The 27,188-nt window shown below is 45.0% G+C and overlaps 1 protein-coding gene across 11 annotated transcripts in view; it reads left to right on the top strand.

The window, feature by feature from the left end:
* Positions 1-24,633, top strand: part of Anks1b (ankyrin repeat and sterile alpha motif domain containing 1B) — a 1,051,626-nt gene extending 1,026,993 nt beyond the window's left edge. For 4 of the 11 annotated variants that reach the window (XM_021724494.3, XM_021724496.3, XM_021724505.3 and 1 more), the window contains 3 exons: positions 3,283-3,420; positions 19,324-19,491; positions 23,014-24,633. In XM_021724494.3, coding sequence (XP_021580169.1) covers positions 3,283-3,420; positions 19,324-19,491; positions 23,014-23,121 — 414 coding nt within the window. In that variant the 3' untranslated portion in view covers positions 23,122-24,633. Of the gene's footprint in view, positions 1-3,282; positions 3,421-19,323; positions 19,492-22,994 lie in introns of all 11 variants that reach the window. The other 7 variants (XM_078052943.1, XM_021724491.3, XM_005322381.4 and 4 more) reach the window with 2 other exon arrangements.
* Positions 24,634-27,188: the final 2,555 nt, after the last annotated feature.

Genomic DNA, 27,188 nt, shown 5'->3' on the forward strand with positions numbered 1-27,188 from the left:
GTTACAGACAAAACCTTTCTCAGATCAGCGGGGTTTTCCAGGAGGTGACCCAGTTCCTGCATCCAGGGAGCGCTAAGGGTTCAGTGGCCATTTGCGTTCCTGTACTGGCTCCCTGCTCAGTCTTCCATCCGGCTGAATTAGGAACAATGCCAGGCCACAGTTTGTTTTTTGCTTTAATGGTTAATTTTTTTTTTAAATGCCAACTTCAAACGTGACCAATGGTATTTTATAGGCTCCAAATATTCGGAACATCTGCCTCAGCAGGTGCCCACTGTTTCCTGTAGCACATACTTCTCAGAAAATTGGAGTCAGCTGAGACCACAGTGCACGTGTGTGCTGCTGTCCTTGACATCGAGTGCTCCAAGGGTGTCTTCAGTCAGCCCTCAGCCAGAGCTGTGCCTTCCTTCTGGGGCACTTTCTGAAAGAGATGCTGCTCTCTCTCAGGAAAAGTCTGGCCTCGGGAGAGACTCAGGTGGATCCCCCTCATGGCAGAGCTCAGATTGAGGGCTGAGGCCAGAGGCAGATTTCTAGGCTGCATCACTTCATTACCTCCTGTCCTTCTTAGAACCACCTTATTAATTGGCTGCACCAAACAATTCTGTTCTCCACCGGCCCGGCCAGCCATCTCTTCAACTGTTTCTCCACATGGAGGAGAGCAAAAGTCAGGCAAAAATCTCTCCCTGTTGAAAGTAAGCTGCCAAACTGTCTATCACAAAGAAGAGGCAGGGTGAGGCCTCCCCAGTCCTTGTCTTGAGCCTTTTAAAAGCTCTGCTCTCCTTAGAACATGCTTAGAAGGAGGGCTGATTCCATATGAGGAGTCTGGTTCTAAGCTGAGGAACAAGCTGTACTTCATAGTGACCTCACCTTTTACCTTGAAGAGGACCCACTAATTGATGTGAGACTGGGAGGAAAGAATGCTTTCCTACTTGACCTCTTCTCCAAGGAGGAAGCCGACATCCAGTCTCCATAGAGTCTATAGCTACGAATGCCCTTGGCCTTGGATCCCTCCTGCATGTAGAGAATTGGCCTCACCATTCTGTGATGGAGGCCAGTACAGAAAGTTCCACAGTGAGACCTCTATCCTCACCACATTCTAGTGCTGGGGATGTGTCAAGATAATAAAATTATCTTGCTTTCCTCCTAGCTTAGGCTGTGGGAGCAAGGGGAAAAAGTTTCCACAGAGAGGGAAGAGACTGGTTTGGAGTACAGATGTCAGGCCTCAATGGGCCATTTAAAAGGCTGCCCTGGGCTCCTGAGAATAGAGAGTAAGGGGCTCCAGAAACTTGTGGAACTGGGGGTTCGAAAGACAGATGAAGGGCGAGCACCAAGAATCCACTCTACCTACCTTGGAGTTGTGCCCAGGGCCATGATGCTGCCACACACTATTGAAAATCCTCAATAGTAGCTTCCTTTGAAATGGCCAAGAGCCAAGGAAACCCATGCAATAAAACTCACAGGGCTATTGAAACTTCTGCAAAAAGTTGATCTGTCTTATGCTGGCAAAGGATCTCAGAACACAAAATGCCTATTTAGTTAAAAGTTGGAGCTAGTGCTCTTTTTCCTGTGATATAGACCCAGATAGGTGAGGCCAAATACACCCAGACTTCCCTACGGCACCAGCAGCCCCCTGTCCGGTGATGGCAGACATTCCACACTTGCTGACATCACACCTTTAAAGACGACCTAAATCTTAACGTTTCTTTTAAGACTCACTAGTTCCTGATGTCTTGTTCTACTTGAAGAAATGCTACCTGGATACAAGAAGAGAATCATGACCTTTACTTTGAAACTGTATCTTACAGTAGAATGTTTCTTGTTTATGGGATTACAGTTTCAATTTGAGTTATTTTTGATAGAGCCATTGCATGTAGTGACAGCATACAAGGCCACAGTGAAGAATGTATTAATTTAATTTTCTTTTTTGTGTTAATTCTGTAATTGCTCCCCAACCACACCACTCTGTGGAGTGAGGGACATGAAGTGCTTGCTCACGGTGCTGGCAGGGAAGGACATTTTGAAAGCATTTTTAGGCATTAATGGGTACATGCAGAACACTGTATTGCCAACAGGTTCTTTAAGACTGTGCAATTAAAAAGTCATTAGGGTAACTAAAGCACTGAGGGTTTTAAATCTGTGTCAACTGCAAAAAAAAAAAACATAAGTGGGATATTATAAGATGAAAAGCGATGGCACTATTATGGGATTTTCTGTGCTTTTTAAATGCATCTGTGTATCAGAAGGAATTTCTACCAAGTTTTGTAGCCAGGATGATGCTCCATGGTTATTATGTTCTTTGGGACAATGGCACTAAACCTTTCCTCCCACCAGTTATTCTTGGAGACAGGCAGGGATGGGGCAGAGAGGAGAAGACACAAAGAAATTCTAGAGAGGGAAAAATGCAATTCTGTTAAACTGGGAAGAGAAAGTGGGGGATGATGAAAGGGCATCGCAGGGTGGACGAGCGACCTCAAGCTCCAGCCCCAGCTCCACACCTGCCCCATTTAAGGCACGGAAACCCTCTGAGGCCCAGTTTCCTCACCTGTAACATAATAACGGTAACAGCGGCACCCACCTTATAATTACACAGGTGGTTTTGAGAAGAAAGGATTGTCATATCCATAGGTCCCTGAATCCAGCAAGGTATCCAATGCCTGAGTATGGCAGTGTGGCATTTCCCTTATCCTGCCCTAACACCACAGCCACCACACAATCTCAAGAGAGCACCCGAGGTTTCTTTCTGCCTGCCTGCCTTGTTCTGTACCTGCCAGCATGCTCGAGGCCCTGGGTTTAATCCCCAGAACCCCAAAAGAAAAAAAAAAAACAGAACAAGCAAGCACAAGCCCCGTGGGGAGGGCTTTGGACAGCTCCTTGGGTCATAGTTCTTCTCACACACAGAAAGTGGCAGATGACCCTTTCCAAACAGAATGAGCAGGAAGCAGGCTGCTTATCTTCAACTGGATATGGAGGAATGGGAACAGTAAAATGCTTAGTAATTACTGTTTTTCTAAAAAGTGTCTGCCACCCAGACTGCTTCCGCGTACAGCACCTGGTGAGAACCTGCTCCAGGATATGACTATTTTAGGTTGTTTTTCATTAAATGAAAACATTCCTTCCAGACCTGGCGAACATTTGCCCACGGGCAGCACTTTGGATCACTTTGAATGTTGCTGGTCTAGAACACTCTAGAAGAAGGAAAGCAGCTACTTCCTAGGTTACTTGTCTTGGTTCTAAAGTATGATGGTTTCAAAGGAAAACAATGGTCACTTGTGTAATTTCTTCCAGAACATAATTGCCGAGCATGAAATTCGTAATATCTCCTGTGCTGCCCAGGACCCAGAAGACCTCTCAACCTTTGCTTATATCACAAAAGATTTGAAGTCCAATCACCACTACTGTCATGTGTTTACGGCCTTCGATGTGGTGAGTCCTGCCCTCATGGGACAGATAAAATAGCTCCCAAAATGTTCCTGGATTTTGTTGAAGGCCCAGCTTGTGAGTAACACATTAGCTTGGCTTGTTTATTGGACTAAGGTATACCAAGAGTGTTAGTTTTCTCAGGCAATCATAATAAAATACCACAGATTGGGTGGCTTAAGCAACAGAGATTTTTCACACATTTCTGGAGACTGGAAGTATAAGACCTACCTGTCAGCCAATTAGGTTCAGAGGCCTCTCTCTCCCGGCTTGCGGATGGCTGCCTTCTCACTGGGTCCTCACATGGTCTTTCCTATGTGCATAGCTGTCTGTATCCAGATTTCCTTCTCTTCTAAGGGTAGCAATCAAATTGGATTAGGGTCCATGGCAATGGCCTCATTTTAACTCAGTCAACTCTTTAAAGGCTCTGTCTTCAAATAGCATCACATTCAGAGGTACTAGGGGTCAGAGCTTCAACATACAAATTTTGAGGTGCCACAGTTCAGCCCACAATAAGGGTTACAAAGAACTTTGGCAACTCAGCTTTCCTTGGGTATTTCTGTATTTTCACTCTTTCATTCAATTTAGAACTCTACTCCTGCCTGGATCTCAGTTGTCATTACTCAAATACCAACTTCACTTTTCACATTTCAGAAATTCTTTTTCTCCTCTGGTAAAAAAAAACACAGGAAAGTTCTTTCCATCTATTTGTTCCTTAACTACAGCCAACAGTTTCTCCAGTAACCATTCTGAACACTGGGACATAATGGGTGTGTTTGTCTCCGCAGTATTTGCAATTTTCTGTATTGGATAGTGGTGAAATTAGACACCTACAAGTAATAATTGGGGACTCCGAGGTCTGGCCCGTATGCTCATTCAGAAGTTAATCTTATAATGACTTCCTCATGCAGTCACACCACTTTTATTCATAACTTGTCAGTATGCCTAAAAATGAGTTCATATATTACAAACTTGGAAAATGAAAATAATTTAAGAAGACGATAAATACCCACAAGATGGTACAGATTGCTCGAGGCTGTCTCTAGTGCAGAACATTGGATGTTTGCAGTTGCAACAGACAAAACAGATACGACTGTGACCCTGGAGTAATTCATAATCAGAAGAATTTTAAAATGCCACTTTTCAGTTTGATTATTCTGCTCTGTTCACTGGATTTTAAAATGTAGAGATTTAGAGAAACAGACAGAAGTCACATGTGATGTACTCTTGGGAGGCCAGCCTGTGGTTCAGCGCCATGGGTAGAAGACCATTGGAAGCAATCTCTTCCATTTCTGACAAACACCATAAACCAAGGCCAGCTGTAATCAAAACTGACACCACCCTACAACCTGTCAGGTTTATGCTCGTAGCCTTTGTGTCCTGCTGCATGTTGCTCATCCCTTTTAGATTTTTAAAGATTGAAAATGGGAAAGGATATTCACGGACCTTTAAAAACATTCCTTCTATTTTGGGAAGCATGAGGAGAATAATATAAAAACACTATGTGGTAACAGTAAGGACTGCAAAGCAAAGCCCCCTCCCCCAAGGCTGCTCTAAAAATCTCTGGTTGTGTTTATTTGTACAGGATTAAAGTGTTGATTAAAGTCATTTCATTCTGGGTTTACAAGGACGTGCAGCATTAAATTTCTGACGCCTTAAACGTAACCTGCCACTGTTGTGAAATGCAGTTGCTTCTTTGAACAGTCAAATTTCATTCCATCCACGTATATTTTGGGTTGCTTGTAACACGTCTCTCCATGGGAGTTGGATTGCTGTTGTAGACAGAGCAGGCAGACCAAGTTCACATCCATGATCAGCTACCTCCTCATTCCTCGGTCTTTGACAAATTTTAAAACTTTTTCAGAGTCCCAGTTTCCTTACCTACAAAACAGAGACAAGGATCTGTGTCCCACAGGTTTTCACCAGACCGAAATAAAAGAACAGGTGAGAAGCCTACCATGTTGGTTCCTTTGCCATCTCTTCCCTCTCCCTGCCTGTTGGCATCTGGTGACAGTCTGTCCCTTTTTCTGCTAAAAAACAGATAAATTTTCCAGAAGCACATTATCAGGCATTTTTTCCACTGCCATTGTAAAAGGACTTAAAACACAGAAATAAAAAATTAAAATAGAAGCAATGAAAAGAAAGTATTGAGTTCTCAGAACTTACTGCCTCTAAACAGTGTTTTTAATGAACATCATCAGAAATATTCTGTTGCTTTTTCAGGATGATTTCAGCCTCTTCCTTGAATATTGCAGCATTTCTTTCAATAAAATTGATTTTTAGGGTAATATATAATTTGCTTTCATGAGAGTATGAAAAGCATTGTTCTATATTCAGACTAAAAATGATACCTGTGGGCCATCTGCCTCCCGGGTTATGTGACACCAGAATATGCAGCTGAAATTGCAGGGGGGGATCATCAAACTAAAACTGTTTGGTTTTATGATCAACATAATGTCCCTGATTATATTTGGAAACTGTGTAGAGAATTGCTTCAACTTTTATCTTTTCATCCAGATGTTTGATTTAACATAGACATTCACTAGCTTAGGATTCTCATATCTGCTCCAAAGGATTTTCATCTTACACAGATCTGCCATTTTAATCCTCTCTAGGTGGACACAGTTTGTCTAACTTCAAAAATAGTAACAAAGGCCAGCAGTCTTGACCTGGTCCTTTGAGCAATTCTAAGATACAACAAGCTTTGCTTGTGCTAAAAAAAAAAAAAAAAAAAAACTTCTTTGAGAATGGATTTTATATCTTTATATGGGGCAGTTCAATATTTCAGTCCAGTCTTAAAGCCTTCAAATTCTTTTGATGTGAGTCAGTCTCCTGGGATGCCCCAAATGACAAAATTTTTTTAAAAAGGAATTCCTTATAATACCTCAAGTACACATTTAACCTTTGAGCTGTTATGAATGAGTACACATACATTTTAATTTCAAGGTTGTTGTTTCTTTGACCTTGTAGAGCTTTTATGGGCTCCATTTTTATGTACTCTGATCACATTTCACGTGTTTTTATCTGCTATCCTCAAGAAAATTCAGTGACATCTAGGAAGTTTCCAGTTTATGGATAGTTAAATTTGAAATTCAGAATATTTCCCCATAGAAACTCCGTGGTCTAGGAAGGAACCACAAAGCCCCCCTATAGAAGCTCCAAAGTAAGTTTGACCTGGTTTACATGCTACAGGACCCTGCAGAGCCCTGCCATGCCCAGGAAGGAGAGAGTATGCTGAGCTGTTTCTCAAGTTTACCTGGCCCTGGTAGCCTTTTTCAGAGAGCACTTCACAGGGCTGCATTCTGCAGAACACTTTTGGGAAATGTTACACTGATTGAGTTCTGTTTCCTTGACTTAGAATCTATGATCAATTCAATTTGTAATATTTTCAGTTTTAGTTAACAGATACATGAGCAAGATGAAATGAGGGTCAATGTGTACCTACAGGTTGGCACCCTACTCTAGAACCTTACTATCATGGCAGCTGATTTCTGTTTGCATCACTGAATGACCAGGCCTGGAACACATGTCACCTCCATAAAAGGTTTTCCCACTCCATGATCTCTCACTATCACTGTTCTGGACAGTGATGTCTTAGGGGAAGAGGTAGCAGTAGGGATGGGTAGAAAAGAAAGACATCTTTTGAGACCAGGAGTTGTGAAGGTTAAAAATTGATTCATCTTTTGCCTCCTCCACTCTTATCTCAAATGGGATTGCAAGAGTGGGGAATTGAGATGGGAGTAGAGGAGGTAAAAGTTCCACTCCCAATGACCACCAGATGCCAAGGCTATGGTCATCTTCCTGAGAAGGCCACTATGGTTAAGCAATAGACACAACCAAGGTAATTGGTTGTTTAATTCACTCAATCTAGAGTACTTAGTAGTAAAATTGGTATAGGTAGATCAAAAAGATTTTGATACATTCTCTGTGAGAGTACCAGATGTGCTATAAAAATTTGGGAAGGACCTCATTCAGTAGTTTCAAATATTGAGAGATTTTCTTGTTCTTTTCTCCTTAATAGCATTTGAAGCCACGCCTTTGCTGCTAGACCCTTGCTAATTCTCATTTCTCTATCAAGAACGTGTTTGCAGTCTCTGGTATTTTTAACCATGCCCATTTTTCTCTTACTGGCAACTCCCAAATTCTGTCCTCTCCGTGTGCAGCTCAGGTGAGGCTAAGACTGGCTCAGGAACGTGCAGGGAACATTGAAGTCATGGTGCTGGTAGGCGATGCAGATGGGAGATGGAGCGCCCTCTTCCCTGTGCTTTCTTGGCTGAGTGTGGGCCACAAAAGGACCTAAACTGGAGAGACAGAAATGACATCATGCATGAGAACATGGCCAGCCTCCTGTGATGGCTTGCTGTAGTACTCCACCACCAGCAGGTACCCAGCAAGCGAAAAATAGGGAGAAAAATTCTAGAGTCAACCACACTGCAATGTCTTAGGTGAAAAGGGAGCAGAATGGGAGGGTAGAAAAGAAGACTGTCTTGTGAGACAAGGAGTTGGGAGGGTTTACAATGGAGCCAGCTTTTACCTCCTCCACTCCCATCTCAAATGAGTGGGCCCTACATGGCACGTGGCTGTGGGTCTGCTATGAGGTTGTTTCTTGTTGTTGTTTTTTTAATCAGCTTAATGATATCTAAATTCCTAAACTTCTTAAACTCAGATTATTTTGGTAGAGTATTGAGGTTCCTGAAGAAGATCGTGTATGGCTTACATTGCAGTTGGCCCACAAAATGGGAAATGAAAGGTGCAAAAGAACTTAGTAGTGGTGCTGATGTTAGCTGACCTCTGACCACTCAATTGTCTGTGGAGGCAGGTGGTCACTTTCATTCTACTTCTCATTTTCTCTAACTGAAAATGGCCTCAACCTATTTGACTTTGAAAATAAATGGCAATCTTAGAGAATGTGAACATGTACAAAGCCCTTAAAACTGAGCCATCGTGCATTCCCTGGCTGGAGTCCACAGAGGTAGTAGAGCAGCAGCCACAGGGAAATCGGGAGCCACTCCCTGGCCTGTCCATCTACCTGGCAGTCACCAGCAGGCCAGGAGAGACCTTAGAGCTCCTAAGAGCAGCGATGGTCCTGACTCAGTTAAAAGACAGCCTCCCTTGGTCCTTCTACACCAACATCAACACCCCCCTAAAAAGAGTAGATACGTTAGCACCACAGGGTTTCACTTACCCATATCTGATCTCCACTGAGAACTAACAAGGCCACAAGCCAGCCACAGGGGCAGGTTGCAGAGAGTAATCTGTCATCCTTTCTCTTTGGTGGATGTTATCAGTCTACTAAATCAATCACACTTTTTGTTAATTTAGAAAGAAAGTGGGCATTCTGAGGTTTTTTTTCACAGATAGACTGTTTTACAGCATTTGCTTATATACAGTTACTCTTCAGTGTCCTGGGGGTCTGGTTCCTAGACCCCCTGTAGGATCAAAACCCACAGGTGCTCAAGTCCCCTATATGAAGTGGGGTAGCATTTGCAATAATTTATGCACAATCCTCTGTATACTTTACAACATCTCTTAATAATTCAAAATGTCTCATACAATGTCAGTGCTATATAAATATGTGTTCTAGTGTATTGTTTGGGAATAACGACAATTTTTAAAAATCTACATGTTTAGTATATATGGAGTCTTTTTCCAAATATTTTCAGTCTGATGTTGGTTGAATATACAGATGCAGAACCACCAATAAACAGAGTTGACTATAAAATAACTGAAAAGAAGTGTTAGGTTTAGGATGTGGTCTTTGGAATCAACCTGGTTTCGAGCCCCAGATTAGCTTTTCTTAGCTTCATAGTTTGGGCAGAAATGTCTTTAAGCCTCAGTTCCCTTATCTGTAAAATAGATAACCACCCCTGTGGTTATTGTAAGGATTAAGTGTATTCTAACAGGTGGTGTTCAGTAAATCTTAGCTGCTGAGGATGGTGCATATAGGGGGAACAGATACACTGATGTTGTATTCTTGCTGTCAGACCCTGGGTGAGGATTTACATCCCATACTTTGGTTTACAACCTAAGTTTGCTGCTACAATGTCCCACAGCTGAGGAAAGAAGTGAAAATCCTTATAAATGCATTCCTTTATTTATTGCATGTCTACCATGAGGCAGGCACAAGTCCCTGATCCCCAGGAGCTCAGAGTCCAGTTGGATAAACAGGACATAAACAAATAATTATAATAAAATCATAGCTATGCCATCCTGGAGTTGTGCCAGCACCCAGCAGGGCAGCATCTCCCAGAGGAGGAATGTGCAGGCTGAAAGCCTAATGTTTAGTTTGTGTGAACATGTGGCAGGTTTGGAGGCATGACGGCTCGTGAATTCACCTCAGAAGTATGAGCTCTGGGAATAATAAACAAAGAAAAATCGTTTATATTTAAAGTTATCCCTTTTGCATCCATGGATTCAGCCAATCACAGATCGAAAATATTCAGAAAAAAAGTTGTATCTGCACTGAATACATACAGACTTTGTTTCTCGTCATCGTTCCCTGAATAATACAGCATGACGAGTGTTTACCTAGCTTTTACATTTTTTAGGCATTGTAGACAATCTCGAGGTGATTTAAAGTATACAGGAGGATGTGCATAGGTAATATGCAAATACTATGCCATTTAATATAAGGGACTTGAGCATCTGTGGGTCTAGGTGTAAGGGGCTCCTGGAAACAATCTCCCCCATACCAAGGGGAGCTGTACTATGATCACCAAACCAAGGAAATGGACCTGTCCATTTGAGAAAGGTTTTCAACAAGAGTTGGAAAAAAACCTTAACTCTGGTGTGCACCCTGTTTCCAGGTCCTCACAAGTTAGTAAAAAACTCACCGCAGCTTCCACTAGGACCTTTTACTGTCGAAAACTGGGGAGAGGTCGAAATCTGGCACCCCTCTCTCCTGTTCACCCTTTCCACACATCCTTGCCAGGTAACAGAATTATGACTGTGCCCTTCTGCCCTAGCAGGCCAGTCCTCTAGATGGGTGTGAAAGTCGGCCATCTTAGACAGTGGTTCCATGAGGACAAGTGACCATAGGCCACAGTGTGTGGTCCCCATGGAAAACCTGGACTGTTACAAGAAAGCAAGTCATAGCAGTGAGCAGAGATAGCTTCTGTGCTTTGGGTGAGGTGTGACATTAAACCTTAACAAATACTCTTTCAGAAGTACAGCTGAAGAACTTGTGATGGCGCATGAAACCCATTCATGGTATCATGTAACATGAAAAGCAATCAGGGAGCTGCACATAAACTATGATTCTAATTTTGTCTTTAAATATAAATTACATATATATACAAATACTTATATAATGCATAAAAGCAAGATATCAAATAGAAAATACACCAAAAAGAAAATACACTTTTTAAAATCTAAGAAAATAAATAAATATAGATTATTTATATATATAAAATATTCACATAGTGTATAAAAGTAAAATATGAAAAGAAAATATGCTCTATATATTGGATAGTTGTTTGCAGTAACTATATCCCAATAGTGGAATTTTACAGGTGCATTCAGTTTTCTTTATTTTCAGTATTGTTCACATGTATCCATATTATAAATTCATGACTCTTTTGTTAGATGAAATTAGCTCTAAAGAATGTATCTGCATGTTAGTCAGTACTGGCCCAGATAGGCATCTTAGCAGAATTCCTAATATTTATTTCTGAATACTGAAGACCTATGATTGGGCAACATTTATTTCTATAAACCTTCAAGATCAGTTTCTGGAAAGTACTTGAGAGAAATAACTATATAGGTAGAGCTAAAGAGATGTCAATGGATTCTGTGAATATGCCCAGAATGTTCTCAAAGTTATTTTTGCCTTAGGACGTGGGTGAAGCAAGTTGTAGATGAGGCTTACCCCAGCTCTCAAAAAACAAGAAGTGCAAGCAAAATAAAGCCCCAAGAGAAACGGGGCTCTTTCTGGAGACCTCTCTGGGGACCCCGACTGAAAACACTTGCCTGTCTCTCGGCCACCCTGGTGTTGCTGGCATTCACTCAGCGGGTCTGCTTGGGGGGGAAAGAGAGAAGGAAGGAATCAGCTCTGGCCATCCACCTTCACCCTTGTCCTTCACTTAGGAAACAAGTCCCCTAGGAACCTACCAGGCAACTCCAGCTGCTTCTTCAACCAATCCAACATCGTTGGCCCTAGACCTGCCTGAGAGACTTGAGCCCTCAAGATGTTCATCACCTATAAATCAGACCTATAAAGAAAGCCAGGATAGATGCCATGAGGCAAGCAGAGTGTGCCCAATGAGGAGGACTCCTCACTTAGCCTCAGGGGACAGGAAAGGGGACCTGTAGGAACTGCTGCCAAGGGGAGTGTTCAGGGGGGGAGCAGTAACTCACTAGGTAAAGGTGGAAGATAGGAAAAGGCAGCCACCAAGAGCAAAAGCCATTTTTCAAGAGACAAAGTGCTTGGCAATTTGGAATAGCCTTTCAGGGGTGACAGTTGGAATGGGTCATTTTCTGAGACACTAGCTAATGGATGGGTGAGTCCCGTGGTCTGGCCTTTGGGTAACACGCTGCTTTTCAACCTGCCATCAGCCATGCGTGCCTCTCTAAGCTAGTCAGAGGTTGACTGGCAGGCAACAGTTCCTCATCAGAGCGTCTTGGAGCTCCCAGAGGGAAAGGGGACCAAAAGGTCCCTAGGACCGGTCCTGCCTCTTAATGTCACCTCCTTCCTCAGTGACAGGGACTTTGCTTGTAGTCTTGGATACAGTGGTGTAACAGACTTCCCTAGGCTCATGACACCCCAGGATGGGCTCCCAGCTGAAGACACAGCCCTTTCCTTGAATATGTCAGGGTCTGCACCTCTTCTTGGGGTGGGGGAGTGAGCCTCTGCCGACCTCAGGAAGATCCCCTGCCGACCCTGCACACTGAAAGATGCCAGGGGTAGGCCTGTAGCTTCTGAATCTCTGGAACTAACACACGTGTTCCTTCAATTCCAGTCTCAAAAATGTGGCTGTTGGTTCTTTAAAGCTAGTGGACAGTGCTGTAGAGAGCTCAGAATGGTCCCCTGGTGAAGAGCAGCCTCAGAGCCGGGGCCAGGAGGGCCCCTCTCCCTGTGGGGTCCCTCTCCTCTCTGCTCGTTTCTTTTTTTTCTCATATTCACCAGATGATGTCGAGAGCCTTGAGTCCGTGTCTGATGTACCTTGTCAGCCTTTGGGACGGTGATGGGCTAAACAAAGTAAGCCCCGGAATAAATGTGAATAAATGAAGTGAACACATGGACACTTCCGTCCCACGCACGACCCAAGGCAGCCTCCATGAATAGATAAGAATAAAATGTACATACATACAAATCCAAATTAGGGAAAACACAGACCAAAAGAAGATCCACACCCAAAGTTCTAGAACAGTTCTAGCACCAGTAGGCAGCACGCAGGATTCTGTGTGTAATTATTAGAGCCAAGCCACAGATTTGGCTCTGAGCTTCTAGGAAGTCAAAGCAAATATGGAAATATAGTAATTACATGCTTCCTATTTATCTGAAAGGAAAGTATGCCCCTTACTCTCAGAAAACATCTCTTCAATGAAACTTAAGATCTGAAAGAACTTTTCCCCCATGTCCAATGAGGGGGTCTTTATGCCGGTGTCTGCACCACATTCATACAGTGAATCTGCAACACACAAGATGGTTCTTGGTGGGGGGGTGTCCCCCAATGAACGTGGGGGCAGGACACAAGCAGATTTAACTGAAGCTGTGAAGGCAGGACACCCCCATGGCACAGAACATGGGCTGTCTCAAGTCAGACCTGGTGTGACTCCTGGTACCACTCAGCAGCTGTGTGAATGTGGCCAAGTTAATCAATCATAGTGATCCTGAGTGTCTCACACGAGAAAGGGGGATGATCATTCCTCTTTTGTAAGGCATTGTGAGGGTTCGAGAGTCCACAGAAGGCGGGCAGCATTGTGCTTGGGATGTAGTAAGCAGTCTCATGCAGCAGTTGCTAAGCTGTTGCTACTGCTGCTTCATCATCAGTATGGAGGAAATAAAGTATAATTCAAGTTCATAGGCAACAGGGCCTGGTGCAGAAACCCGACCTCACACAGCTACAAGAGCAGACTGACTGTATGTCCACAGGTAAATGTCCAATAACAACGTTTTTCAGTTGGACCTGACAGAGTTGGACTGTAGGAAGTTCAGCACGTCACTCTGTACTTGGAGTAGAAATTTGAGGACTGCAGATTAAAGGAAGAGTTGGGTATTTTAAAACTCAGCTGATCAGGTGTTAAAATTGATATCCAATGTGAAAACTGAAGAGAGTCTAAACAAGATTCATGGCCAAGTGTGTGGCCAGCCAGCTGGTACATGGAGGTGCGCCATGCTAACACCTGCAAACAGGATCTCACTGGAAGACAGTTTGCAGCAAAAGAAGAAAGATGCACTTAGAACCCCAAGGTGAAGCATGAAGAATGAAAAAGATTATTTTGCACTCAAAGATTTTCTCTTGTTTTTAATTGTCATCAAAATGAAAAACAAATGGAAAATTATTTGTTGTTACTGTAAGAATTAAAAACAAAGTTCAAAACATACAAAGAAGTATAAAGAAAAGTATCCACAGTGTGGATGTGGTTCAGTGGTAAACCACTTGCCTCACACATGTCAGGCCCTACGTTCAGTCCCCAGCACTGCAGAGAAAAAGGAGAGAGAGAAAAATCGTCCACAGCCTTAACACTCACTGATCACTACTAGTCATGTTTTAATATATATCCCTGTTTTCTATGCACATAATGGAGACCATCTGTATTTTAGCATATACATATATATATATTATATAGTCTTTCAACCAGTTTTTTAAATGACTCAATTTTCTTTTTAAATGGCTACCTAGTATTCTCCTGCGTGAATCTATGTAGTATTCATATTCAGTCCCCTGAAAATTTTACACATCGTAATGAGTATTCATGCACATGTTCCTTTAAACCCATGCGCCTAAAGATTTTCAAAGTAAGAAACAGAAAAAAAAAATCCTAGTGATGCACCAGTTAATGTAAATTAATGGCCTGTGTGCCAGAACTCTCCCTGCAGGACACATTGCCACAGTCTATGATACAGTTTTTCTAACATCAAATTGATGAATGTGCCAGGCACAGCTTCAGTGACTTGGATACAGGACAGTGAAGGACGTCTCTCGGCCCCTCCACAAGCCTCTTTTGGAACTGAGGAGAGACTTCCTGGATCCCCCCTTGAGCACTTCCTGGATGCTATACATTAGGCACAGGCCAGGCACCAGGGACACTTGGAAGGTGCTCAGTAAATATCCTGATGATGTTAAGCTGTAGCCTGGCTGCCTCGAGGAGCCCTCAGTAAATATAAGTCGCTTACATGTCCCCAGTGTGCATCCCTGGATAACTATTAGGATCCATGTTTAAGATACGATGCCTTTTTAAGTCTCTCTGCTGTAGCAGTTCTTAAGCCACAGATTTAAAATCCCTGGGCAACAGGAGAAGGAAAAGAAGAAGGGATTTTTATGTGCCCTGGCCCCAGCTGGAAGTTGCTCCCCAAAGAAGTGGGATTCCTGCCTTTATCCTAAATGGCAAGACACCATTTGCCAGGAGGCAGCCTCTCAACTGATCCTCCCATGAGATCCAGCCAATGAAAGGATCATCCAGGAGCTTCAATATTTCATTTTTTTTTAAGTTTACAGAAGTCTCTTATTTTATCTCAAGTGTAGCTCTAAGTGGTCAAGAGCGCAACCTACTAGAACACCTGGATCCAAATCCCAGCTCGGCCAGGTGCTGGCTTCAGGAGCAAGTTCTTTATTTATCTCACGTGCAAAACAGGAACAATGGACCTACAGCGTGGAGATATCATTAGACCTAAATGCCATAGTCCATGTAGAACACTTAGCACAATGCAGGGCACACAGGAAGTGAGAAATGCTAGTGGTATTGTTATTAGGTTTCACATTGTTATTAGTGAGGTGGGTATTGCAAATGGCATTATTGCATCTGTTATTATCCCCATTTTGAGAAAAGAAAACCGAGGCTTGGAGTATGTTGGTTCTAGTAATCACCAAATACACACACATGTGAGCATATTGCACATGCTGCCTTGTTTCATTGGTGATCCAGGGTAGAAAACACTCAAGGCCATGATAAGTGTGTCTCAAGAGACTCATGCTGGGCTGGGGTTGTAGCTCAGAGGCAGAGCACATGCCTCTCATGCATGAGGTACTGGGTTCAACCCTCAACACTACATAAAATAAATAAATAAAGATATTGTGTACATCTACAACTAAATATATATATATATATATATATACACATATATATATAGTATAGAGAGATTATATATATATATATATATATATATATATATATATATAGAGAGAGAGAGAGAGAGAGAGAGAGAGAGAGAGAGAGACTCATGCTTCAAAGGTCAAAGTGAGTAACTATCTTCCAGTAAGCTACATACCACAGAAGGAGCCGTGGATGGCCACCCGTGGGGTTACAGCATTTGAGAGATGTGAGATTATGAATGTAAAGCTGAATGAGTTTGAATTTATGCCCAGATAGGGATAACTAGAGATGAGAGCATGCTTGTGCTGACTTAAAATGATGCTGCAGCTCTGGTTTGAACTAGCACATGTGAACGGACACCTTAGTGCTCACTGTGACCCCTGTGACCTGCACAGACCTCAGCTTCTCCGCAGCCAGAGCTGGGGGCAGGGGCTCCAGAACTGGCCTCTTGAGCCAAGGACTATTCATCACAGCTTAGCTTTTGGTTCCTCTTTGTGCTGCCTGAACCAGGGTCCGGTCAGCCACCTTTAGCTTTGGAGGGTGTCCAGGTATGGATTGTGTGACAAACCACCCCAAAATGTTGTGGCATAAAACTTTACTACACTCACAATTCTGTAAGTCAGGAATCTAGGCTGGGCCCAGAAGTTCTGCTCTGCTCTGCTGGAGAACATCTGGGGACTCAGCTGGGCCAGCTCAGATGGCCGACTCTGGGGCAGCTCAACCCGGGCCATCTGCCTGGGGCCTTGGGTCTCACCATGTGCCGGCTGCTGCGTGACTACTTCACGCCTGCATCTGGGGCCTGTACTGGGATGGCTGGAACTGCTGATACCCTCCAGGAAGCCTCTGAGCATGGTGACCTCAGGGCAGTCTGACTTTTACACAGAACTGGTTCCCCCAGAGAGAGAGCTCCCAGAGTCCCAGGCAGAAGCTGCAAGATTCCTCATGATCTGTAGCCAACAGGATTATAATTATACTATTAATATAATTAACATTAGTGTAATTAATATTATAGCCTTAATGTATAATTAAATCCTATTACAATATCATTTTCAGCCTCTGTCCCAATAGAGTGTCCTGCTCTCATGATAACAACTCCCGTCCCACCTTATGTGGTGGGAATGTCAACAGGAGAGGGAGGAATGACCCTGAAAATGGGCTTCCTCCCCTGTTTGAATGCACATCCTCAGGTAGCTGTAGCTCAGTGATAAAACACCACCTAGCATGTGCAAGGTCCTGGGTTTGATCCCTAGTTATGAAAAAAAAAAAAAGATTATGTGTCCTCAGGTTCTGTCTGATGAGCACCTGTTCCCACAAGGACCCCAGTATGCTGGTATGTCGGGACAGTCCGGACAGGTAGTGTGGCCCTCCACAGGCTGGTCTCCATGCCCATGGGCCTCCTTGACATCTGGCATCCATATTTCAGACACTAAGCTGCAGAAAAGACAAGGAGGGTAGCAATGTCCAACTCTTCTCTATACATAACCATAAAAGAACATTATGAAACTCTAAAATGAAAAGAAAGCAAAATGTGAAAGAGAATGCAGGCCAGACCAGGACAGGCCATGTGGGGCTGCTGATTTGGCAGAAACCCTTCCCCACTCTGGCCTCTGGATCTTATTTGACCAGTTTCCTAATACCAAGAATTTTTTTTTTTTTTAAAAGGGCAGAACCTCTAACCCATTATTTACAAAACCTTTTGGCTTCCCATAATAGTCATGTGAAAATTCTCACTTGCTCAAATGAGCAGTTTGACTTTCATTTGGAGACACTGGTGCTTTAAGCAGATCTCACTTTCCGGAACTTGTTGTAGGCTAATGATAAAAGAATTCACACTCTGGAAGCCCCACTGCTCGACATGGAAAGGCTCATGGTGTGGGGTCCAGTGACCCCACCTTTCCCTTAGTCCAGTTTCCCACTCAGACCATGAGTGTCTGTGGTATCCCCCAACAAATGGACAAGACCATCTTCTCCAGCAGTGGTGAACAGAAACGGTGTGACTTCACCCTGACACTGGAGGAATCAAAGGCCAGTCCACCTTCCCAAGGGACCACACGGACACTAAGAGGCAGAGCTGATAGTGCTGTGGGTGCAGTGTAGGCAGTGGAAAGGGCCCAGCCTTCTCCACAGTGATGGTCAGAGCTGTCTCCCAGCCTCCTCCACTGTTGTTTATTGGTGTGTTACTAATTTACTAGTCTGACTCACCCCTGGAGCAAATAGGGCTCTCCATTCCATCCCAGAGACGAGAGGGGCTTGCCATACAGGGTGCAGTATCTCCAGCAGCAAACATCTTTCTTGAAGGGCTGTTAGTTCCTAACAAGTAGCTCAAAGATGACCGATACATCCTCTATCAAACCCACGGCCAAGCTCAGGCATGTTCCCACTTGATTTTAAATCCAGAAAAATTCATCTGGCATTGACCTGAAATAGAATCAGTCCAGAACCCATGGGCCTCTCCCATGTGCCCTCAGAAGGCCATCCTATATTTCCATGTCCATCCTCACCAGTGGGAACAGTCCCCAACACTTCTTCTAAAACATGGAAGTTGGGCCCCCAGTCTGCCTGGTGAAGGCGGAGGTGGACAGGAATGCAGAGGGCACAGTTGCAATATCAGCAGAAGCAGAATGCTATTTCTGTGATTTTGAGAAGCCATGAAGAGACACTGTAGGATCGTTTATAGAATGAAAACTTGAGACAGACGACACCTGCTATCAGTGGTGCAGAAACTTTAAGAACACTTTTTGTGACCAGTATGTACCCACTTCTCTGATTCACTGTGACCTCAGGGTGTTGTGGGAACCCTGCTTCTTTGAGGCCAGACAATGTCATGTCTCCAGAGAAGACAGGGGGACGCTGCACTTTTGAGAGAAGGCAGAAATCACAGCTACGAATGGAGAGGTGCAGAGAAGACAAACAGAAATCATCTTGAGAGAAGAATGGAAAGTCCAAAGCAAAGAACGTTCCACCCAGGCGCAGCTTGGTGTGGCATTCTGACCCGACAGAATCTCCTGTCTCTTGCTGATTTGATGATAAAATATAGAGTGGACCCACAGGGAGAGCAAAAGCCTCAAGAAATAGATGGGTAATTGGCTCCGTTTGAGCACTGTTTGCATGCTCGCTGCTGCAACTGTGAGGCTCCACACCAGCATGACTAATGCCTCTCCCCTCAGCCTAAATTAGATTTTGATTGTGTTTTGTAGATGTTCACTGAATCACAGATGTTTGAGGTAAAAGGATCCAAACTTCTCAGGAACACCTCCCGTGGAGTGTGTGGGATCGTCCTCACAGACACGGCTGAAATGCCACCAGTAACTCCTTCCCTTCCAAGTCCTGGGAGCAGACCTGCTGCCCCTGAGGGAGCTCCTTATGGAGTGGGCTCCTGGGGCCAGTGGGCTGCGTGTAGGCCTTGTTTTCCAGGGGTTAATCTACAAGCCCGCTCCTTAGCTGGCTGTGAACAAGAGTGCCTCCTTGGTGACTGATGCCTGTGTAGACACTAAATGGGACCTGAGTGTCCAGTTCCTCATAGATCTCCACTGAATCCCTGCAGCCCCTGGTGGAGTAGCTCAAGGCGATGGCTAGTTCTCCTCCATGGAGTTCCTCAGCCACTTTCTGGTGTGTAGTGCACCCACAGTAAATGCTTTCTCCTTGTTCTTACAGAATTTAGCCTACGAAATCATCTTAACACTGGGACAGGCATTTGAAGTCGCTTACCAACTAGCACTACAAGCAAGAAAAGGGGGCCATTCCTCCACGCTTCCAGAAAGCTTTGAAAACAAACCCTCCAAGCCCATCCCCAAGCCCCGCGTTAGCATTCGCAAGTCAGTGGTAAGTAGAAGATAGAGGCATTCTGGAAACCTCCAGAGGGAGGGAAAGGGAGCTGTGTGGTGCGGGTGGGTGCCACTTAGCATTCAGGGCTTGCCCTTCCCGGTCCTTTCCCTGGGCCGTTTCCGGGCTGGTGGTCATCATAGTCTCAGCCTGGTTCCTTCAACTTCTTGAAGGACCTTCTCCCTGAACCTGGAGACTCCAGAGAAAATTCCACTTCCTCCGTCCCCCGCAATAGCAGCAAGAGGGAGGGTACTGGCTGCCCAGGTGAAGATTACCTGAAGGTCCAGGAAAGCTTGAGGACAGTGTTCCCATGGCCTCAGCTGCCATCCTATCAGGGGACAAGGCCTCCCACCAGCCCCTGGCCTTCAGAGAGATTTGCAGAGGTTGACAGTGAGCTGCCTCTGGCATCCAGCAGGGGGAAGCTAGATGCTCGAGCATCTCTTTTGAGAAGTGCAGGTCGTGGTCCTGGGCACCTTCCCTCCAGCAACTGAGGCTTCCTGCAGTGAGGCAGCTGCTCAGAAGGTGCCGCCCCCTCCTCATCATCTGCCTTCCTCCAGGATTCCTCCCCTTCCCTCCCACAGGCTCTGCAGACATCCTGTCCCGGCAGGCTCACATGACTTCATAGCAGTCTCCTCTGGTAGTAGCAACACCCCACAGCTGGAAGGTTCCCAACAGCCTCCCATCTGCTTTCTGCTCCGGCTGCCGTCCTGCATCCTAAGAACCCCGGACTTGTATGGGGGAGGCCCCCAGAATGCATTGCCCTCTCACCCCTGAGTCCTTCCTCTGTAACCCTCCTCTTCCCACCAGCTCCCATCCCCAGGGTGAGGGGGGGAAGCACAGACATTTTTAATGCTTGCAGAGAAACACCTCCCTTGGTGACTGCGTGGCTTCCTGTTTACAACCTTCTTTTTGGCCCCACTCCTTGGCAACTTCAGCATCCATGGGTATGATCTCTCCAGTGCCTGGCCTCGCTGTTCTCTCATAGTTTTCTTCCGGATCTTTCCCTCCACCCCAGCCATTCACCAGCCCATCACTCATGACTGTCAGCACCAGTAACTGCACCTTCTCTGAAAAATTTTTACTTCAAACACCACATTTCAACTCCCTGGTCCTCTGGCCTCAGCAACCCAAGCTCCCACTTCTCTCTTCAGCCCTGACCCACTCCCAGAACTCTAGACCTACTGTGTGTTCAGTTTCTTCTTGAATATTTGGTGTTCAACAGACATCTGAAACTTGGTATGCCTACAACAAAATGCTTGATTTCGCCCTCAGAAATGCTCCTCTTCATCTTCCCAGCTCAGTAAAGGGCACAGCCGTTCACCATGCTGCTCAACCCAAAAATCTACCAGCCACCTCTACTGCTGTTCTCTGCCCCCTCTACCTCCAATCCAGGGCAAGGGCCATTTGTTCCACCCCTGGAACACCTCAGTCTGCATACTCCTCCCCACTTCCTCTGCTACTCTTTTAGTCCAAGTGCCACCAACTCTCATGAAGATGATACCACAGACCTCCAAACCAATTCCCTTCCTGCAAAACTAATGCCTCACCCATACCTAATGCTCCAAACACCCATACCTAATGCCTCACCATTACCCCTTGGCCCTCAGGCCTTCCCGTTCCTCAAATATATATATATATATATATATATATATAATGCATGCCCCACCTGATGCCTTTGTGCCACCTGTTCCCTCCACCTGGAAGATCATCCTCCCAATTTCTGCACAGAGGGTTCCATCTTGTCCTTCAGGTCTAGGTTACATGAAGAGGCTTTTCCTGACCACCTCGTCTGAGGTAGCCACACTCAAGCACATGGCCTGCTTTCAATTGTGTAGAATTTACTAATGAGATAGTTTATTGATCACTTGTTTATTGCCCATCTTCCTCCACAAGAATGAATATGTTTTAGGCACACAGGGATCTCAAAGGTGTTGTCACGCTCATGGAGTATCTGGATAAAGAAATTAGGAACTGGGGATAGACTTAGCAAGTGAAACTTTGAGAATAATTAGGCTGAGAAGTGCCCAGGAATGCACTGAATGTTTGGGGGATCATCTCAGACACATTTCTTCTCATGTAGGCTGGATATACTTGTTCACGGCTGGTACCCCTCTCCAACTTTATCATGGTCCCCAAAGACTTCCTCCAGAAGAGCACAAAGGGTTGAGTGCTGTACAGACTCATAGAATATTCATTTAGATGCCAGGAAATAAGAAAGTATAGTGTGAATCTGTGATGCTTTTCCTTGCACAGGATCCGTGCCCCACAGCTGCCGTCAGTCTCCTGCAGCTCCAGCTCCAGTCCTTTGTTAGGAAATATGCACGGATCCCTAAGGATATGTGAAACCCTCCCACACCTTGTGGAGACACAGTCAAAACTCAGTAAAGGGTAGTCAATAGGGACAGATCCTGCAGACCTGGACAGGCTGTGAAGCTCACAACCAGAGACATGGAGGAGGCCTCCCGAAGCTCCTGCCCAGTGTTCTGGAGCAGGGGCCAGGGCCGGGCAGACTGGAAATGCCAAAGGCCAGTCCCAGAAGAACTCACCCCAGCCCTTCCTCAGAGTTTGCAGTTCAAACTTTACCTTGGGAATGACCTGTTTGACTCGGTGCACTGGGACTCATCCATCTTAGAGCATGGTTGGGTTCAGATCAAGGCTCAGCCTGATAGGACCCCGCTGACCTCCTCACCCCCAGCTGTCCCTCCTGTCTCCCACTGTGCAAACTGCCGCTTTCCCACACCTCTGGGTCTTGCATGCTGTTCTATCTCCCTGAATGCCTGGCCTCCCGCCTGGGGAAGGCAGACTCCCACTGGTCTTGCATCTGGCCTCCAACACTGCCTCATTCTCCTACCAGTATTTATTCAATAATTCATTGTGTGCCTATGTGGATGGGTTTCCCAAGTTTGGGGGTGGGGGTGGGGGTAACGAACAACAGAGACAAAATCCCCGCCCTCCTGGGCTTGCGCTGTCCTGGAGGCTGAGCAGATGGACCTCTTATCCGGGGAATAAGGCAGAAGAGGAGAGCAGGAAAGTTGGGGTGCTCTTGTGCATGGGGCAAACAGGTAGCACTTCTAAGTGGCCTGAGAGCCAAGACCCGAATGATCTTGGGGGTGCAGCAGACAGGTATCTAGGGGAGGGCAACCAAGAGGAGAGAGGCCTGGGCTGGGGTGGCGCCAGGCAGGGCTAGAGGCAGGGCTGGAAGGACTTGGGGTGTTTTCCGCGGTGGGGCGCACTGAAGGGTAGGAGAGGGAGTGGCATGGCCTTCCTCACCTCCTCCAGGAAGTCTCCTAGCCTCCCTCTGCCCTTCACAGCTCACTGCCCGGGAGAGGAGCCCTGTTTCTGTCCACCCTCGCGGGCCAGGCCGGGTCTCACCGCCGTGCCCCTGGCAGGGCCTGCTAAGGTCGAGCCCCCGGGGGTCCCGGTGGAAGCGCGGGGCGCGGGCCGAGGTGGGGGCAGCGACGGCCGCGCACGCGCCCAGCACAGCGCCGGATAACGGGCATCAGCCTTTCTGTTTTAAAGCAGATCGACCCGTCTGAGCAAAAGACTCTGGCCAATCTGCCGTGGATTGTGGAGCCGGGGCAGGAAGCCAAGAGGGGCATTAATACCAAGTATGAAACCACGATTTTCTGATACCCGCCGCCCTCGCGTCCTCGCGGTGCCTTGCTCGCCCGCAGCCCGGAGCAGGCTTTCCTTCGCGCCCCGTCCGTCCCCAGCCCGGGAGGAAGACTGCTCCGCTCGCGTGGCCTGGCCCCGGGCGGAAGGCCGCCGGCCGTCCCTGGGGAGTCCTTTCTGCACCCGGGACGGAAAACGCCACCCGGACTCCCCGGCGCAGCCCCCGAGAGGCGCGAGCCGAGGTGGGTGTCCCGGGGCCGCCGCCTCGAGCGTTTCCAGTGACTCGCCCCAGCCCGGGCTCGGCTTTGGTGGGGGTTGACACCTTTTTTAAAACCAGTAAAGGGGATCTCTCACACTGCCTGGAAGTATCACAATCCTGGGTTTAGATTTCACTGTCAGCAGTTTTAAAGGTAAAATCAGAACAGAACCCCCCTGTACCGCATCTGTAAAATCATCACATCACTGAGGATCGTTTAATGCAAAAGGACAAAAAAAAAAAAAAAAAGTGATTGCCAGGAAATTCTGTTTCTCAGTTTCTATATTTGTGGATTTTATATGTAATCAACTATGTCAGATAATGAAAACCTTTAAATCTAATGATTGATTCAAAGTTTAACAATGATTTAAGACAGAGAAATTTATTATGCACAGAAAAATGTGTCTTGTATTAAATATTTTTATTAAAAGAATGTTTCATTAATGCATTGATAAGAAAACTAGGTTAGTTGTGCGGGATGTTTCTGGTTTCATTTCAAGTAACTAAATTTCTACTACCACGAGGACTGGCTCATTATGGAGAAATCCTGAAGCTGTCCACCGAGTAGGAGATGCGGCGGGCAGACTGGCATTGACCAGAAGTGCTGAACAGCACGTGCCTGCAAAGATTGTTTTGTTTTGTTTTTTTAATCTTCACAGTGTTTTAAAGAACATGTTTAAAATAATAATAATAATCTAGGGCTCCTGCTGTCAAGATTTCTGTCCTGGAAAACTTGTTTGAGAAAGGTGTTAATAAAATTCTATTGCAAAAATTTTTTTCTAGAAAATATAAATACATTTAAAAAAAGAAATTCCAAAGTAATACAACTTTTCTTGAAACAGACAAAAAAAATAATGTTTGCTTACTATTTGATTAAATAAAATTTACTTACATTTCTTTAAGGTATTTTAATTTTTTTAATGTCTCTGTGGAGTATTTGTATGATACCACAATGTATATTTATGTAGAATCAAATTATATAAACAGTACCAATATCATTATAGAAAAATAACATTTTAATGTATATTGTTCTAACAAATCACATTGTGAATCATTTTGAAGTTCATTATAGAGATATTGATAAATTGTGGAATTGTCTTAATGTTTTTTTTTAATTAACCAATATTATTTTAAACCTGAAATTATCAGTTACATTCATCAGTTGGTGAGTTTTGAAAAAGAATAACTAAATTTTATTTCAAACTGACAAATGTATATGGTTTTAGTTCAGTGTTAAAAGAATTTTAATACAATATTAAATTACTTGAACTGAACAGTTCCTTGTATATATTTTGCCTATTCACTGTTGATATGTACGTAGAAAGTTGAGAGTAAAATAACACTAAAATATGGTACCAAAAGGAAATTGTATAGGAGCAAAGTAAACAGTAGCTTTGCTGAAACAGAAGCATATGAAGCGTATGTGTAAATAAGTTTGGGCTTCCAGTTATAAATTTTGTAATTTTTGTCATTATTTATATCCTATTAAAAAAAAAAAAAAAAAAGAAAAGCACACAAAATAAAACAGAAGTTGTACAGCCACTGGTGCTTGGCATCCTTCTGTGAGCACCTCCCCACCTCCCCAAGCAGGCCAGGCCCCCGCACCCACAGCTAAAGGGTTTCTTTCAATTGGCAAAATGGCTGAGAAAGTCTGCTCATTGCTAAGTTCAACCAGTCTGAGAAAGAAACACTGGCCTTTGAGGTCTGAATTTCAGCCAAACACCTCCATTCACTTTGTTTAAATATTAAAGTAGATTGTAAGGGAAGTTACTAACACAGACCCTCCCCCACCCTGGATCACTTCCATATTACACACAGGGGGTAAGATTGGAAAAACATCACACGTGCATTCGTCCGTCCTTTCGTTTTTCCTACAACACATGTGCCAGCTGTAAGGCGAGTGACGGGCCACGCTAGAGCCATATTGGATTCTGTGGTCAGTGGTTCACATGCCATATCCTGTGACCTTTAGGGGGCTTATCTCCCCACTGCCTGGTCCAAGTCTCTTACCCTCCAAAATCCACACCACCGCAACCTCAGGGCGCTTCCCATCTGGCATGCAGAGACGTAGAGGCCCCAGGGCTTTGAACCCCAACAGTTAAAGCAATCCTAGGTGGGAGAGAGTGGCCCAGAGAAAAGCAGCCTTCCTGCAGGAGGCTTTCCCTGGGCTAGTGGGACCCCTTTTTTCTTTGTTGGCCGAGAATCCATCAATCCTGTTTATTATCTCTGTATATCAACGGATGGTTGTCACCTCATGAGCCTCATGGAAGCACATGGCCCACTGTGGTGGGGATAACCGACCAAGCTGACTACCACACAGGTGTTGGCAGAATGTAGGAAACCACTGGGGTGGGACAGTATTCCTGGGCTGATAGCAACCCGAGGGGGTATCAGAAAGGAGATTATATGGCAGGGCTGCCTTCCAGGTGGGGACAGGGACAAACTACAGTGACCCTCAGAGAGGAAGCCAGGGATTAAAAGACCCTGAACTCACTCTCCACCCTTCACCCTGCATGACATGAAGTGATAGGAAGACAGTCCACAAGAGCATCCCCATAGACCAAGGCAGAGCAGGGAAGCAGCAGAGAACACCAACACCCAAAGAAGAAGGGATTGGCAGAGATGGTTTTCTTCCGGGAAAAATCTGACACTTTAATTACTGCAATAACCATGGGGTAAAAGGTAGACGGGGATCCTTGAGTAATGCTAACATTATTCAAGAAAGGATTTGATTTCATCTTTTAAGAAAAAAAAAAAGGACTCTAGTTCAATGACTCCATTTAAATTTTTTCTTATTCACCTATATTCTATGATAAATTTGGGTGAATGAACCCTATGAAAATATGCCTAGTCAGTTCGTTAATAAGTCATAGAAGTGATTTTTCTCAAGACACATCAGATTTTCTCAAGTTGGAATACTTGGGAATTGTGCCAGCACATTCTCATGTTTAGATAAGATGGAGCAGAAGACAGGCTTAGATAAAAAGACATGTGCCAAATTCTCAAAAATCAATAAAAATTCACACTTGGACTGCAAGTAACACTGCTCCTATTTTGAAAAGAAATGAAAATTTGATAAGTGGTCTAGCCTCCAGAGAATTGGAATATAATGAAATCTGTACGGAATAAAGCCTTTTTTTTAAGACCTCATATTTTTAAGTTATCTTTTTATATAGGCTACTCAGTGAGTATGTTTCTTATAAAAGCTCTCTGATGGTTTTAAACATGTTTTCTTAAAATATAAGTGGGTAGCCAGGCACGATGGTGCATGCCTGTAATCCCAGAAGCTCCGGAGACTGAGGTAGGAGGATCAAAGCCGGTCTCAGCAAAAGCGAGGCACTAAGCAACTCAGTGAGACCCAGTTGCTAAATAAAATACAAGTGGGTCCAGCCGATGCAGGCCAGCAGTCTACCTGCAGCTGTACTGCATTTGGCTCCCGGCACCAGCCGCCCACACCCATTCACCACAGTCTGCTTCAGGGCATCTGCAGCCCAGCGTCTCCTGCCCCACTGGAGTCCTGCTTCCCAGGAAACGGTTCCAGAGCAGATAGGCGCGTGCTGCGAGCTCGCTCAGGCCCCTTGCCCGATCCCCATGCGGCATACTGTGTGATTCCATCGGTGCTGGTGAGCTGGAACTTGCTGTGATTGAATTAATCTTTGATGCAACCAGAGAGTGCCAATCCACTTAACCGTCTCCTGTCTTCCTCTTGAGGCAATCTGCTTACTGAGAATCCGCTCGGTCTCAGCATGTGCCAGACCCTGGGTTGCTGCTGCTGACAGCCTAGCAGTCCGACCCCACGACTGCACTTCCTGCACTCGATGTGAGCCTC

This window comes from Ictidomys tridecemlineatus, chromosome 6, assembly GCF_052094955.1.
Source record: "Ictidomys tridecemlineatus isolate mIctTri1 chromosome 6, mIctTri1.hap1, whole genome shotgun sequence".
Classification (NCBI taxonomy): Eukaryota; Metazoa; Chordata; class Mammalia; order Rodentia; family Sciuridae; genus Ictidomys; species Ictidomys tridecemlineatus.